This window comes from Osmerus eperlanus, chromosome 4 (genome assembly GCF_963692335.1).
Source record: "Osmerus eperlanus chromosome 4, fOsmEpe2.1, whole genome shotgun sequence".
NCBI classification, from domain to species: Eukaryota; Metazoa; Chordata; class Actinopteri; order Osmeriformes; family Osmeridae; genus Osmerus; species Osmerus eperlanus.
Genome location: NC_085021.1, coordinates 6530610 through 6546510, shown reverse-complemented (window position 1 = coordinate 6546510; position 15901 = coordinate 6530610). Strand labels below are relative to the sequence as shown.

The 15901-nt window shown below is 48.0% G+C and overlaps 1 protein-coding gene and 10 non-coding genes across 11 annotated transcripts; 1 reads left to right on the top strand and 10 right to left on the bottom strand.

Annotated features, from left to right (window-relative positions):
- Positions 1-6755: 6755 nt before the first annotated feature.
- Positions 6756-12769, top strand: LOC134019532 (WD repeat-containing protein on Y chromosome-like). Its single transcript, XM_062460492.1, has 12 exons — positions 6756-6827; positions 6995-7102; positions 7240-7467; positions 8294-8364; positions 8689-8926; positions 9057-9185; positions 9459-9674; positions 9871-10038; positions 11229-11397; positions 11667-11799; positions 11904-12081; positions 12545-12769. The coding sequence occupies exons 1-12, from the start codon at positions 6756-6758 to the stop codon at positions 12767-12769; spliced, it is 1935 nt and encodes a 644-aa protein (XP_062316476.1).
- Positions 12770-13207: 438 nt separating this feature from the next.
- Positions 13208-13282, bottom strand: trnak-uuu (transfer RNA lysine (anticodon UUU)). The gene has a single exon. It is a non-coding gene; the product is annotated as a tRNA-Lys (tRNA).
- Positions 13283-13355: 73 nt separating this feature from the next.
- trnak-cuu (transfer RNA lysine (anticodon CUU)) lies at positions 13356-13428 on the bottom strand. Its single transcript has one exon. It is a non-coding gene; the product is annotated as a tRNA-Lys (tRNA).
- Positions 13429-13718: 290 nt separating this feature from the next.
- On the bottom strand, positions 13719-13793 carry trnat-ugu (transfer RNA threonine (anticodon UGU)). Its single transcript has one exon. It is a non-coding gene; the product is annotated as a tRNA-Thr (tRNA).
- Positions 13794-13866: 73 nt separating this feature from the next.
- trnak-cuu (transfer RNA lysine (anticodon CUU)) lies at positions 13867-13939 on the bottom strand. Its single transcript has one exon. It is a non-coding gene; the product is annotated as a tRNA-Lys (tRNA).
- Positions 13940-14364: 425 nt separating this feature from the next.
- trnak-cuu (transfer RNA lysine (anticodon CUU)) lies at positions 14365-14437 on the bottom strand. The gene has a single exon. It is a non-coding gene; the product is annotated as a tRNA-Lys (tRNA).
- A 303-nt stretch (positions 14438-14740) lies between these two features.
- trnat-ugu (transfer RNA threonine (anticodon UGU)) lies at positions 14741-14815 on the bottom strand. The gene has a single exon. It is a non-coding gene; the product is annotated as a tRNA-Thr (tRNA).
- Positions 14816-14888: 73 nt separating this feature from the next.
- On the bottom strand, positions 14889-14961 carry trnak-cuu (transfer RNA lysine (anticodon CUU)). The gene has a single exon. It is a non-coding gene; the product is annotated as a tRNA-Lys (tRNA).
- Positions 14962-15251: 290 nt separating this feature from the next.
- Positions 15252-15326, bottom strand: trnat-ugu (transfer RNA threonine (anticodon UGU)). Its single transcript has one exon. It is a non-coding gene; the product is annotated as a tRNA-Thr (tRNA).
- A 73-nt stretch (positions 15327-15399) lies between these two features.
- Positions 15400-15472, bottom strand: trnak-cuu (transfer RNA lysine (anticodon CUU)). Its single transcript has one exon. It is a non-coding gene; the product is annotated as a tRNA-Lys (tRNA).
- Positions 15473-15775: 303 nt separating this feature from the next.
- trnat-ugu (transfer RNA threonine (anticodon UGU)) lies at positions 15776-15850 on the bottom strand. Its single transcript has one exon. It is a non-coding gene; the product is annotated as a tRNA-Thr (tRNA).
- Between the last annotated feature and the right edge of the window lie 51 nt (positions 15851-15901).

Below are 15901 nucleotides of genomic sequence, written 5' to 3'. Positions count from 1 at the left end.
CTTCCGAATCGTCGTTTTTTTTTTCCAGAATATGTTTGGGGCGTGAACATGAAACCTTCCTGTTCAGATAATCACGTCACCGTGTGTGTTCAAGTCTCCGTAGGCGGCAGAAGAAACACAGAAAACTTGAACTGTAACGAGAACCTCAGTGTCTTGTATTGAAACACATTCAGTGTTATGTTTTTTTTTTCTTCTTTGTACACAACCTTGGTGGTTAATTGTGGTGGGTGCATGGGGTCTCACCAAGACAAATCATGTTGAAAAACATTTGACTCAGTGAAGATGTTTGATATGCAACGCTGTTGGGTTAGGACAGCGACCCGACCCCACTGTGGCCTCAGTCTGACTGTGCCAACAATAACCTCTGACCTCCAACCTTGGTCTGACCCCAAGCCGCCTGATTGGTTCTCCTCTCTTGTAAAGGTTTCTGATGGTACTATGAATTGGAATGACGAAGCTCAGCTTACATTGGTGCCCCCCCCCCAGAGCTGAGGCGCCTGTACACTGTGGGCCTTGTGGCCTCCCCCACCCCCTTTTAGTTTTATCAATCTATCTTTCTCTATGTTTGTCTTTTAAGCGGGAAAATATGATTTTCTTATTTTCTTTCTTAAACTCTTAGCTGAATCAAGTTTCTTACGATGAATAAAAACAGTATTTCCACGGTAAGCAAATTTGTTGTGTTTTTTGTTATTGTTGAGTCATTTATCCTCACTGTTTACTAGAATGTTGTCATGGGTGGGTGAGTGAGTCATCTCACGACCAGGAAAACACCATCGGTCTAGAATAGATGGTTGTTCTAGGTTCTTCTAGGTTATAAATTCCAAGATTCAAATAATGTGACATCACGGAGAGCCTAGGGATTTCTAGAACATCTGTCCCACTGTGAATGGGCCCTTTGTGGAGGAGTCTGTAACAGACTGCTGGAGATAGCTGCAGGCTGAAACTGGATAGTGTTAGCAATGGGAAGTACCTTAAATGGCAGCATTGCCAACATGAAGGCCGGCAAGATGCCTTCAGAATCCTGGCGGGTTTATCAAAATGTTGTATTTGCACCCTGCATTGCTTTGTTGATCTTGTATCATTGAATATCTGCCGCCCAGTTGAGTAAGCCATTTCTACTCCAGCAAAAACTGCTAGATCTGGCCTTTTGTCCAAAAGATATGAATACAGCTCCTCTCTCAAACTAAACAGACGTGTCAGCATTCGGGATAACCATCTCACCTCTGTGCGTGAGCAGGGATTTTGTGGCTCTTGGCTTTAACAGTTCACAATTGTCACGAGCACGGACTTGACTTGTTCAATATCCTTTGCAGCAAGTGCTTCTCTGTGCAGGAAACAATGGGTTGAAATGGCACGGAGGGTAAAAGCTTTTTTTCTCTAACTACACCGGAGTGCCAGCCGGCCTGTCTTTGCCACGGCTCCATCCATTGCAGGTCTCCCAGTTTATTTCATTTAGGCTCATCAAATGTGTCCCAGTTTAAAAAACATGTTTTGCTGTTTTGGTCGTCTTTAGCTGCATGGAAAAAAAACAATTTCTCACATCTTATTTTCCCATCCATCCCAGCGAACACGTGCTATTAGGTATGACGTTTTTGACAAGTCTGTCGATTCATTCTAGGCCTAGGCTAATGGCGAAGTCCGCTGTCACAAAGCCGGGCAGCGCACTTACCGGGCAGAATGTCCAAGGACATTGATGAGATGCAGCGTTTGATTGTATCATGGAATCATGACACTACGTATTATGTTTTAAAAAAATTGCATAGTTGGAGGTAACCTTCTGTTGGTTACTATAGTAACGTTCCTGATATGGCTGGTGCTAAACAAATTGCGGAGCAAGAAGTGCTTAATCATATGTAAGCGAATATGATTTGATTTCTTTTTTGGGGGGATAGGAAGTGATGTAGCCTATATGTATAACTGTGTTTAGTCATGTAAAAAAAAAAAATCTAATTGGTTGGAACTCACCCGCCCCATCAAAGAGCTAGCTTTTCGGAGGCGTTGCCTACAGTATCAGTCTAAAGCTGTGTTTGTAAAGGTGGTATTCGCGTTTCTGAGTCTGAAGACAGGAGTTCGAATCCCAGTACGGGCAAGATCGGGCGGAAGCAACACTGACGAGCATTCGCACTGCCTCTGCCTAGTTTATCCTGACTCCCCAAAGCTCCCTCAAAGCTCTCTGAAGCTCCCTTGGGGGCTGTGGCCCCCTTGTTGAGAACTAACATGTGTCTAAACGAACAAAACAACAATATAATAGCTGGACATATGAATGCAGTAGCATATATTAAGCCAGTATTGTCATATCATCATGGGGTTCTCTTTGTTTTAGGCTCCCCACGGACAAGCAGAAACAAAGTAGAGCACAGGTAGATATCAACAGAGACACTGCTATAACACTGTAGAACTAGTACTGTTTTCTGAACTGTGTTTGTGTGTGTGTGTGTGTGTCAGAATGCAGACATTGCAGGGGTGGGGACCAGTGGGTCTGCGACAGTGGACGAGAAGGAGAAGAGCTCGGGTCGGGTGGAGGACCAGATCAATGATGAGCACCTCCGATGCATCGAGGCCATGTTCCATGAGGCGGACATTGAGGGAGAGGGAGGTAGGAACACACACACACATACACTTCACATATCTGTCTCCCCACATCAGTATCCATGCTGAGAAACACACCCTGTCTTCCTCACTGCTGGTCTGTTTTGTCAGAAACACCATGTCTCTATCTTTCTCTCCCTCTCTGCCCTCATCTCTCTCTCTCTCTTCATCCTTGTCTCCTCCTTGCTCCCTCCTGCCTAGGGCTATCCATGAATGAGTTCCGCATCGCCATCAAGGAGATCATGGGAGACGTAAATGATGAAGATCTGGACAACATTTTCATGAAAGTGGACACCAACTGTGATGGCAGTGTGGACTGGGTATGTGTCTGTCATCTGGGTGAGACATTCACTTCATTCACTTGTGTGACACACACACAACATGACAGAAACGCCAAACCAGAGCTAAATATGTCAACTGGCTGACTCAGCAAGGGATGAGCTGCCAACACACACACACACACACACACACCACAGACACACACACGCACACACATGTCTGACAGCTGTGCCTAACCCTGTCAGGAGGAGTATCTGAACTACATGCTGCTGGAGTACAGAGAGAAGGACTCCCTGCAGAAACAGAACAGGCCTCTTTACTTCCCCAAGCCACTCAAGATCATCCCTGTGTGAGTTCACCCGCCAGTCGAACTCAGGCCTCGTAGGGTGACTTCATCCATCCATTCAGTCATCCATTCAGTCATCCATCCATCCATCCACCCATCCTCTCATTCATCTCATTGTGTTACTCTACACCCTAGCAGTACTGTTTATTATTGTATGACATTCCCAGGTCCCACTGTGAGCCCATCGTCAGTCTGCAGTTCTACCCGTTCCAGACCCAGCAGGCGGATAACAAGGATGCTGGCGGCCAGGACGAGGCCAAGCCCAAGACTCGCACTCAGCTGGGCCGCTACCTGTCAATCAGCCGAGACGGCATCCTCAACTACTGGAGCGAGAGATTCAAACTGACCCGTACCGTCAATGTGAGTGTGTGTGTGCATGCGTGTGTCAGTGGGAGTCAGATGGCTGAGCGGTGAGGGAGTCGGGCTTGTAATCTGAAGGTTGCCAGTTTGATTCCCGGCTGTGCCAACTGACGTTGTGTCCTTGGGCAAGTCACCCTACTTGTCTCAGGGGGAATGTCCCTGTACTTACTGTAAGTCGCTCTGGATAAGAGCGTCTACTAAATGACTAAATGTAAATGTAAATGTAAGAACAATGTCAATGTTTCACCTCTCTGCTCCCTCCATAGATAAGCCACATGAAGAAAGGCCACACCCCCAGCCAAAAGATCTGGGTGAATGATATGCTCTGTCTCAGCAACCTCCACCTGCTGGCTGTAGCCACAACCGGGAGAGACGTGGGTGTGTGCAGCAGTCTGTGTGTGTGCTTGTGTGTGTGGGAGGGGGGAGGGGAGGGTTAAGCATCTATGTATGATATTAATATTGGTGCCCCACCCATAAAAGCAACAGATTTAGTTGGTCATGACAAAGCCTGTTTCTGTGTGTTCTGTCAGACTTCTTTGACATCAGTGCCAGCAAGTGTGACAGCGCCTTCTGTCTGACAGGCCTGGAGGGTTACATAGTGGTGATGGACTACTGGTAGGACACTGGTCGGGGAGAAGCTGGATAGAGAGCAGTCGGATTCATTGTTTTGATGGATTTTCACCTTAGTTTGTGTGTGCGTTTGTCCCAGGTCAGATGGGGTCAAGTCTGTGTTCTGTCTGGGAGACGTGGAAGGTTGTTTGACAGCCTTCATCTCCTCTAACGTCCTCCAAAATGGACTCTTCAACAGCGGAGCCTACAAAGCTGGTGCCAGAACACACACACACCTACTGTTCTTTCATTACTCACCCCTGTAGCAAGCCCTGTCCCCTTTGTGACCCCCCCCTACCCCCTCCACCTCCCTCCCCTCTGTGCCTGTGTTCCAGGGGGTAGCTGTCGGATTCCTGTCCCTGCGTTGCTGAAGAACCAGTCCAAGTACTTCATGTGCTTCAAAGTGGTGCGTAGTGCAGCTGCTCCAGCCCAGAGAGATGTATTTCATACGAGCATCCAGTAGCGGTTTTTGGCAAGGGCGAACCGGGCAGCCGCCCGGGGCGGCATGAAGAGGGGGGCGGCAATTTCCCAATTGCATCAAATTAACCCTCCCACTATCCTTGAGGTTCAAACGCACTACCAGCAGAGGGCGCCAACCGCGACACGTCATATGCCCCCTTGCCCGGGGCGCCAAATGTGCTAGGACCGTCACTGCGAGCATCCATGTGTTTACACATACTATATGTCAGTGGCAAATGAGACCTGGAAATATAGGCTCATGGGATCATACTTGTCTATATGACACGTCACATGACACGTCTGTAAGATACGCAGTATATTCATTATTCATATGGTCATTTGCTTAATCAAATCTGTGCTGTTTGGAAGTGAGAGGCTAGCGTGAGAACTTACAGTGCCCTATCTATAACGCCTACTACAGTAGATTGTAGAGCTAGTTACAAAGAGATACTATCATTCTGCATGCATACGCTGAACTAATGCATCTGCTGAAGTATAAACACAAGCTTTCTTCCTTTACAATTGCCCACACAGAGCTTATGTCTCCAGGGAGCGGATCAGCTATTTTGGGTTCGTTGTCAGGCTGTCTGTAAGGAGGGAGAGAGTAAAGAGAAGTAACAATAGAGAGGGATGACAACAGGAGTTGTAAGAGAGGGGGGTTGAGTGAGAAGGATCTTTCTTCTGTTATCTAATATTTTTTGCGTCAAGGTTCGGTGCCATTATTTCTCTCTTTCTTTCTTTCTTTCTCTCTCTTTCTCTCTCTCTCTCTCTCTCTCTCTCTCTCTCTTTCTCTCTCTCTCTCTCTCTTTCTCTCTCTCTCTCTCTCTCTCTCTCTCTCTCTTTCTCTCTCTCTCTCTCTCTTTCTCTCTCTCTCTCTCTCTCTCTCTCTCTCTCTCTCTCTCTCTCTCTCTCTCTCTCTCTCTCTCTCTCTCTCTATCTCTATCTCTATCTCTATCTCTATCTCTCTTTCACTGTCTCTCTATCCCCCTTCTTAATCTCTCCCCCCTCCTCTAACCATCCCATCTTTAGGCCATTCTCAACAACTGGTGCCACCAGATCCGTTTCCTACCTGATCTCAATGCCATCGCCACCTGCTGTTTGTCTGACCAAACTGCCATGGTGCTCACCACCGTGCCCCACTCCCAGAAGGCTAAAGTCTAGTACGCTCCTGGTCTAGCCACCTGCCCTCAACCTCCTCCATCTCCTTCCACCTCCTCCATCTCCTTTTCCATTTTCCCCCTACCTCCTCTCTCTACCTCCTCCCTCTACCTCCTCTCTCCACCTTTTTCCCTCTACCTCCTCCCTCTCCCCTCTACCACCTCCCTCTCCCCTCTACCTAATACCTCTGCCCTCATAAGATGCAGTACATTTCAGTGTATGACAAAGCCATAGCATAAGTAACGTGATTAACAGTCATTCATCAATTGATTGATTGATCGATTGGATTACATTTATCTAGCAACTCAGCGTTCCAGATAAGAAAAGGCATCCTCTGCTTCGACTACTCCCCGGAGTTCAACATCCTGGGTGAGAGAATGACAAAGTCTGGCACCAGGAAATAGGTCATATTTCTATTCTTACTCTATTCTGCTGTACTCTGAGCGTCTGTGTGTCTCCCGGCGTGGCAGTGACAGGAGGGTTCGACCGCACCGTGCGGATCTGGAACCCCTACATCAACAACTGCTCCATCTCCCAGATGAAGGGCCACTCCGCCGCCATCACGCACATCGTGGTCAACGGGTCGGACAACAAGATCATCAGCATCTCCAAGGACAAGGTAGGGACGCCAGGGTCGAGCAGCCCCACAGGACGCATTGCTCTGACCGACGGAGAACCCCAGTGCCTAATCGTTCTGTCACACCCTCCTAACTATGTCATTTATATATTAACTGGAACTTGTATAGTGTATGTATGTGTGTATGTATATTTATATATATAGTACACAATAAACTGTCCCGGTACAACAAAAATCTGGTAATCTTCTATTACGCCCCCTTCACCCCCACCTTTCACCCTTGACCACTTCCCCACCCCCACTTCCCCTCAGAACGTGCGTGTGTGGGACCTGCAGGGCTGCACCTGCCTGCAGAGCATCCACTCCAGGAATGTGCCCATGAGTCGCCTCCCCATCTCCAGCATCCACTACAACAGAGACACCAACATCCTGGTCCTCGCCACCTCCCTGGTAATAGCACTCACGCTAACTTTATTGACCTAGACAGAGTCTGACAGGCTACGTTGTTGTCTCGGTCGTAAGACATGATATCTCGTCTTTGGGAGGCATTGAAATAGGTTCTTCAGAGTGTGTACATGTGTGTGTGTGTGTGTACGTACACCTGTGCGTGTGTACAGATAGGAGTTCTCCACGGTGCTGTGGAGCATGTTGACACCAGCCAAAAGCTGAAGACCTCTCATGAACACTCCCTCTGCACTGCTCTCTACAACAAAAACTTCAAACTGGTGAGCTGGGCTGAGCCAGGTTCCCCGGCCTCTCTAGACAGGGTGCTGTCTCCCATCTGGGGGCTGACAGCCAGGAGGACTGGAACCTCTGGGGGCTGGCAGGCTGACAGTGAGGGAATGCCACCCTTCTGCTCCAGGTGGTGAGCGGTTGCCATAACGGCGTGGTGAGCGTGTGGGACATCCTGACGGGGGAGAAGGTCATGCAGTTCCAGACGTCGCCGGAGAGGCCGGCAGAGGTGACAGCCATGGCGTTCGACGCCCCCAAGCGCCGACTCATCACGGGTTCCAAGGATGGAATCGTACGTCTGTGGAACTTCAACAACGGAGCGCTGCTGCTCACCCTGCCCATGCTGGACGACAACGAGGTGCTGACCCCTGACCCCCACCATGCCTCGCATTCACCACTAACGCTCAAATCCATTCAGGTCACTTTATTGATCTTGAAGGAATTTGACATGTACAGGTAACTCTGTGTAGTTACAAAATAAGTTACAATTATGTAAATCTTTTTTTCAATTACGCAGTTGCAATCTGCTTTAGACCATAGAATAGAAGAATATAAGCAGCATGTAAATAACACAGTACAATTCATAGTTTAAACTAAATATAAACATTTTATATAAATGTTGACGGTATAAAATTCTGTAGCAGTTGTAGAAGAGATATAAGATATAAAATACATTAAATAAACAAACATTTATATGAGTAGTGGCCAGTGTCCAGAAGGCTAATAAGGGAAACACGCCCACATGGGGCTCAAACCCATGACCCCGAGATTAAGAGTCTCATGCTCCACCAACTGAGCTAGCCAGGATTACGATGATGCAGCAAGAGACACTCTTGTCGGGGACCTTTGTGACAGTTATTGTTTCAAATGATTGGACTGTGTCCAGAAGGCTGACATTTTGTACAGATATAATATCAAATGATTGGCCAGTGTCCAGAAGGCTGACATTTTGTCCAGATATAATATCAAATGAATGGCCAGTGTCCAGAAGGCTGACATTTTGTCCAGATATGATATCAAATGAATGGCCAGCTATATAATAGAATAGGTGTAGGATAGAACAGTTAGGATATAGAAGTTATGTAGAAAAAATATTGTGTGAATTGATAGTATGAATCAAACATTTGGTTGATATTGACGGAAGGCCTTTTGACATTCAAGAACCTTTGATGTTTATCTCCCAGGTGACGGGCATCATCTACATCAATCAGAGGATCTACGTTTCCGGCTGGAGCAAGAGAGTCATGTGGTACCTGTGAGTATAGCACTGTGGTGTCTCTACATCTGTATCTACTCTCTTCTCCACTCCTCTCCATTCTTTTCTTATCCACACCTCTCCACACCTCACCTCTTCACTCCACTCCTCTCTTCTTCACTTCTCTCCATTCCTGTCTTCGACTCTCCACACCTCTCCACACCTCTTCACACCTCTCCTCTCTACTTCTATCTTCTCCTCTCCTCACCACTCAATTTCTCTCTTCTCTCTCCACACCTATCCTCTCCACTCCTTTCCATTCCTCTTCTCTGTTCTTCTCTCCACTCCTCTCCTGACCTCTCCTCCTCTCTCCCCCCTCTCCAGTGATGTGAAGGAGGACATGGAGATGGAGTACCGTGTGTGGAACCAGTACCACTCTGAGGACATCTACTCCATGCACGCCCACGGCAACAAGATGCTGGTGACCGCCTCCTACAGCGGTGACATCATCATCTGGAACATTGATTCCGGTCGCGCCTTTTGCAGGTTCAACGCCAGCGAGAGCCCTCGTCCTCTCCTGCCCAAACGGGTATCACCTCTCATCTCCGAGTCCATTACTGTGGTAACTACAGCCGTAGGTGATGGTGGTCTTAGAGATGGAGTAACTCATCCTAACAGGGTGATTCACCAGACTGTAACAGTAGAACATAACTGACCTTTGACCTAGTGTCCACCCCTATTGACCCCATCAGGAGGCGGAGTTAGATGCTAAGGACAAGACTCAGAAGAGGTTGTTGGGGGAACACAAGGCGGACAGGAGCGGCAAACTTCCACCAATCAGTGTCGAGGATCTGGAAAAGCCTAGTCTAGCTGTGGAGCAGGTACGAGCATAGGAGAAGAGAGGGATGAGGAGAAGGGAGAGGAATATTAGGAGAGAAAGGAAGAGGTTTAGAGAGAAGGTAGAGATAATAGTTGAGTGATTACTGTAAGAGAGGGATGTGGACAAGATAGAGAGATAAGAGGAGGGAGATTAAGAGAGGGATGTGGAGAAGGTAGAAGGAAGAGAAAGGGGACCCATCACAGTTGATTCAGAAGAGCATCGCCCAGAGGATGTCCTGTAGCTCACATACAGTCGCCCCCCCCCGCTCCTCCAGGCCCTGTTCCTGGGTACCCGGGAGCGCAGCCCTGACACGGCCATCCTCCTGACCAGCGTTGCGGACGGCCACGTGTACGCCTGGTCCATCCACCACCAAGGGGGGCTGCTGGGCAAGTTCAGGGCTGTGCACAGCAACGGGCTCTCCATCAACTCCATGTCCACCGACCAGCGCAACCAGATGCTGCTCACCGGAGACAGCTGCGGCTACATCACGGTGGGTCGAAAGCTGTCTGCCTCATGGCTCATGAAGGCTGGGTGTAAAAGCCCTCCGTAGCTATAACCTCACCCTCACCCACCCCTACAGTACAACATTAAGTTACAAAAAAAAAAAACTCTTATAGGTTAGTCAGGGATGTACTGATGCTAACTCTTGGCTACAGCACACTGATCAGCTGTGTTGACATCTGCAGCTGTGGGACATAGAGGACTACTGCCTTTCCAGACGCGCGGAACAGGATAGAGCTGGTCGCCACAACCCCACCACCACCAGGCTGCCCAGCCTGATCCCCCACTACTGCAAGGTGGAGGGGCCCCGACAGAGGGTGCTGGAGGAAACGACGGAGGAGACGACAGAGGAGGTGGGGGCAGGGAGGGGGGATGGGGTGGTGAGGGGGAAATGGAGGAGAGGGAGGTGGATGTGGAGGGGGGGAAGAGGAAGAGGGAGCAGGTAGAGGTTGAGGTGGAGAAGGGGAGGCAGAGATAAGAATATAAAAGTGTGTGTTGTGGTGAATAAAAAAAAAAAGTGTATTTATCTCAAAATAATGTGGACAGAAAGCCTTTGACCTATTTGGAAGTTGTGTCCCCAAATTAGATAAGGGCCCCGAAAAGGGTCTCGCTTTCTCGCTTTCTTCCACTAACACAAAAAGGACAGGAAACTCTTGTAGATGACACTTCAAGCTAACATAACCACAAACTGAAAACACACAGGTTATCGAACAACATACTAAAAAGCATTCCTGAACTGTATAATTCACAGTAGATTGTACTATCCATCTGTATATACGCTTGTAGAAGCTTCTTTCTAGAGTCATGCAATTGCCAACTGCATGGTGTCCTCAGCATTGAAACTAATTATGTAAGTCACCCAGTCTAGCTAAGTCTCTAGCTAAGTGTATTCATGTCCAGGCTAGCCTGACTGTGGCTAACCTCCTTTCTAAGCCTTTGTCACTGAATAAGGAAATAGCCTACTAAAAGCTTCCTAATATCATAAAATAAACTTTTGCTCCTGTCAAATGGGATCTCTATACTCTATACATCCAATACCAGCAAATCTACAGAAAGTCATTTCTTGGATGTAGGGCTTCACTTCCCACATCACAATGCTCTAATGTAACTACACCGTACATCAGTGTGCACTGCTAGCATCTACCTTGGTCCTGGGTGCCCCTGTTTGCTAGGGGTGGGGGAAAAAATCTATTTGCATTTGAATCGCGATTCAGTCTTCTAGCAATTCATATCGATTCACAAATTTCAATACATTTCAAGGTTTTGATGCATTGGGATTTTTTTCTTCAACACTTAACTGCCTATCACAGTCAAATAGAAACAGGTAACACTAAACAGCAAACTGGAATCAAATGTAAGCATATATTGAATCGAAAAAAAATCGTGACTCGAAAGAATCATGAATTGAAAAAATTGTGAATCGATTTGTAATCGAGTCGTGACCCCAAGAATCGAAACGTGAGGTACCAAAAGATTCCCACCCTTTCTGTTTTCCATACTGACGCCCAGGCTAGACTGACCACGGCTGACCTGTGACCCCCAGGTGGAGGATGGCTGGAAGGTGTGTCTAACCTCCCCGCCCTTGCTCAGTACCTGGCGGGGGCACTTAAGGAGCATCGTCAGCATAGAGTATGTGGAGCGCTTCAGTGTCATCGTTACCGCCAGCTTGGACTGCAACTTGCGTCTCTGGACCATTTCTGGAAGCTACATAGGTACAACAGGCATTAGGCAGCCCAACAGTTTGTCTGGTGGTAATGACAACTGTATAGACTTGAGGCCTATGGAAGCAACAGTGGGGAAGTAGTTGAGTTCAGTGGGAGTTATATTGATTGTTGAGGTTCCCTTTCTCCCGAATGTTTCACAGTTTTAATATTTGTAGCAACACTGCCCGTCACTTCTTTTAAATTGATGGAAACGGACTCAAACTGTTTTAGAGATAGTCATGAGTCTGGTGTTAGTCAGTGACTACCCTTCTCTCCAGGTACGTTTGGACAGGCCCAATGGCGTTTGGGCGACCCCCATGCCTTGACCACGGGGCTGCCTGTGGACCTGAGGAGGGTGGGGTCCTGCCAGACCCTCAAGGTGCTCAACAAGGGCACACGTCCACACTGGAAGTAAATACCCCTCCCCCTGGTCTGATTGGTCCTGCTGCTGGCCCCCACCTTTGTGTTTGTTGATGTTCTGGTTTGTCGTGCGTGCTTGTGTGTATCGATGCCAGCTGTGCCAGGCGCATCCTGGATAACCTGACTCTGCAGAAGCTGCAGAACTCCGCCAACTTCAGCGGAAGTGAGGCCCCCAAACTGCAGGAGCTGGTGACCTCTGACCCCCGCATCACCCAGTACAGCAGCGAGCAGATAGAAGAGACCTGGCAACGCTGGCAGGAGAAGGGCAAACAGGTGAGGGTGGGGAGGAAGGGCTGTGAGGGGTTGACGATAATCTAGCTACGCTACTTACCTGCCTCGCCTCGCTTACTCGCTAACCATCAACCCACCCCTTCCCTCCCCAGACCAGTGCCATTCTGGGGTCGGCCTACAAGCAGAAAGTGCGTCACCATCTCCCCTCCTGCCCCCCCAACTTGCCAGTCTCCTTCAGCAGCCGAGAACAGGCCAGTACACAGATATAAAGACATTCCATACGATGGGAGGCCAGGTGTCTCTTATAAGTTCAACGTTTACCCTATTCACCATTCCTATCTTAGAGCTACACCTCTTTTTGTTTAGTTTTTTACATCTAAAACATCCTCATCATCTTTGAGGACACCCCAGTAGACATCTACATACAATGAAGACCTGTCTATGGATGTGTATGAATATCAAATAGCATAAATGTACCAGCTGTGCTTTGCTCTTCTGTCCTCAGCTGAGGGTGTTTAAGCTTATGCCCTGCTGCCCCCTGATGCCCATCATCCAGCCCCCGGTCCCTGCCCGGTTGAAGGAGCAACAGAAGACCCAGGAGGCAGGAGACCTGCTGGCCAAACAGAAGAGGAACTCCAAGCGTGGCCCTCATGCACGCTACACCGCCGCCAAGGCAGGGTGCAAGAAGTCCGTCGCTTCCAAACAGCCAGTCAAAGGCAGCCTCGTCTAGGATGGGTGTACTGCTACGGAAATCGAGAAAAAAGAGAGAGAAAAGGAGAAGAATGAGAAAAAAAGAGAAGGAAGGGATTTTTATGACCCAGACCTACATCACCAATGTTTTTTAAATGTTGAGGTATATCAGGAATCACAATTAAAACCTTATATTTCTATAGACATTTACATGGGATAAAAGTTCATACCAAGGTTCTGGTTTGAAGGTTCTGTAGTGACTCAATACATTCGCGTATTCAACAGTAACTATAAAAATTACAGAGAACTATTAACATAAATGAAGTGTTCAGCATTTGCTCCAACACCTGAGCTATCCAGGCTTTAGCATGTTGCTTCCAGAGGCATTCTCGTCTGGGACCTTTGTGACGCTATACGTTTGAATCCACAACATTGGTGACAGTAATAAATGTGCCAGTTGTATAAAACAATCACAAGGTGCTGCTGCTGGGAATTGAACCCAGGATCTCCTGTTTAAAAGACAGGCGCTTTCAACCAGCTAAGCCACAGCACCTCTGGATCTGCAATAGTTGATTCAACTACTTGAAGCCTCTCAGAGTGACGGATAGGCCTCCATAATGTAAACTCGCCCAACGTGGGGCTCGAACCCACGACCCTGAGATTAAGAGTCTCATGCTCTACCGACTGAGCTAGCCGGGCTTACTGCTACGCAACCAGAGGCATTCTCGTCGGGGACCTTTGTGACCGTCATCGTTTCAAACGCTTGGCTTGTGTCCAGAAGGCTGACATTGTGTCCAGATACAGTTTCAAATTTGCTGGGTGTATGGTCTACAAACAAAGAGTGGCATGCTCCAACGCCTGAGCTATCTAGGCTTTAGCATGTTGCTTCCAAAGGCATTCTCGTCTGGGACCTTTGTGACGCTATACGTTTGAATCCACAACATTGGTGAAAGTTAAAAATGTGCCAGTTGTATGAAACAAACACAGGGAAGTGCTGCTGGGAGTTGAACCCAGGATCTCCTGTTAACAAGACAGGCGCTTTCAACCAGCTAAGCCACAGCACCTCTGGATCTGAAGTAGTTGATTCAACTACTTGAAGCCTCTCAGAGTGACGGATAGGCCTCCATAATATAAACACGCCCAACGTGGGGCTCGAACCCACGACCCTGAGATTAAGAGTCTCATGCTCTACCGACTGAGCTAGCCGGGCTCACTGCTACGCAACCAGAGGCATTCTCGTCGGGGACCTTTGTGACCGTCATCGTTTCAAACGCTTGGCTTGTGAACAGAAGGCTGACATTGTGTCCAGATACAGTTTCAAATTTGCTGGATGTATGGTCTACAAACAAAGAGTGGCATGCTCCAACGCCTGAGCTATCTAGGCTTTAGCATGTTGCTTCCAAAGGCATTCTCGTCTGGGACCTTTGTGACGCTATACGTTTGAATCCACAACATTGGTGAAAGTTAAAAATGTGCCAGTTATATAAAACAAACACAGGGAGGTGAACCCAGGATCTCCTGTTTACAAGACAGGCGCTTTCAACCAGCTAAGCCACAGCACCTCTGGATCTTAAGTAGTTGATTCAACTACTTGAAGCCTCTCAGAGTGACGGATAGGCCTCCATAATGTAAACACGCCCAAGGTGGGGCTCGAACCCACGACCCTGAGATTAAGAGTCTCATGCTCTACCGACTGAGCTAGCCGGGCTCACTGCTACGCAACCAGAGGCATTCTCGTCGGGGACCTTTGTGACCGTCATCGTTTCAAACGCTTGGCCTGTGTCCAGAAGGCTGACATTTTGTCCAGATACAGTTTCAAATGAATGTTTCAAATTTGCTTGGTGTATAGTCTACAAACAAAGAGTGGCATGCTCCAACGCCTGAGCTATCTAGGCTTTAGCATATTGCTTCCAAAGGCATTCTCGTCTGGGACCTTTGTGACGCTATACGTTTGAATCCACAACATTGGTGAAAGTTAAAAATGTGCCAGTTGTATGAAACAAACACAGGGAGGTGCTGCTGGGAGTTGAACCCAGGATCTCCTGTTAACAAGACAGGCGCTTTCAACCAGCTAAGCCACAGCACCTCTGGATCTGAAGTAGTTGATTCAACTACTTGAAGCCTCTCAGAGTGACGGATAGGCCTCCATAATGTAAACACGCCCAACGTGGGGCTCGAACCCACGACCCTGAGATTAAGAGTCTCATGCTCTACCGACTGAGCTAGCCGGGCTTACTGCTACACGACCAGAGGCATTCTCGTCGGGGACCTTTGTGACCGTCATTGTTTCAAACGCTTGGCTTGTGTCCAGAAGGCTGACATTGTGTCCAGATACAGTTTCAAATTTGCTGGGTGTATAGTCTACAAACAAAGAGTGGCATGCTCCAACGCCTGAGCTATCTAGGCTTTAGCATGTTGCTTCCAAAGGCATTCTCGTCTGGGACCTTTGTGACGCTATACGTTTGAATCCACAACATTGGTGAAAGTTAAAAATGTGCCAGTTGTATGAAACAAACACAGGGAGGTGGTGCTGGGAGTTGAACCCAGGATCTCCTGTTAACAAGACAGGCGCTTTCAACCAGCTAAGCCACAGCACCTCTGGATCTGAAGTAGTTGATTCAACTACTTGAAGCCTCTCAGAGTGACGGATAGGCCTCCATAATGTAAACACGCCCAACGTGGGGCTCGAACCCACGACCCTGAGATTAAGAGTCTCATGCTCTACCGACTGAGCTAGCCGGGCTCACTGCTACGCACCCAGAGGCATTCTCGTCGGGGACCTTTGTGACCGTCATCGTTTCAAACGCTTGGCCTGTGTCCAGAAGGCTGACATTTTGTCCAGATACAGTTTCAAATGAATGTTTCAAATTTGCTTGGTGTATAGTCTACAAAAAAAGAGTGGCATGCTCCAACGCCTGAGCTATCTAGGCTTTAGCATATTGCTTCCAAAGGCATTCTCGTCTGGGACCTTTGTGACGCTATACGTTTGAATCCACAACATTGGTGAAAGTTAAAAATGTGCCAGTTGTATGAAACAAACACAGGGAGGTGCTGCTGGGAGTTGAACCCAGGATCTCCTGTTAACAAGACAGGCGCTTTCAACCAGCTAAGCCACAGCACCTCTGGATCTGAAGTAGTTGATTCAACTACTTGAAGCCTCTCAGAGTGACGG

What these genes read in the sequence shown, in the direction of transcription:
- LOC134019532 (XM_062460492.1), top strand. Translation starts at nt 6,756, where the DNA reads ATGAGTCGCCTCCCCATCTCCAGCATCCACTACAACAGAGACACCAAC. An exon ending in AAGAGAGTCATGTGGTACCT is followed by an intron (nt 8,365 to 8,688) that starts GTGAGTATAGCA and finishes CCCCCTCTCCAG; the next exon opens with TGATGTGAAGGAGGACATGG. An exon ending in GGCACACGTCCACACTGGAA is followed by an intron (nt 11,800 to 11,903) that starts GTAAATACCCCT and finishes TATCGATGCCAG; the next exon opens with CTGTGCCAGGCGCATCCTGG.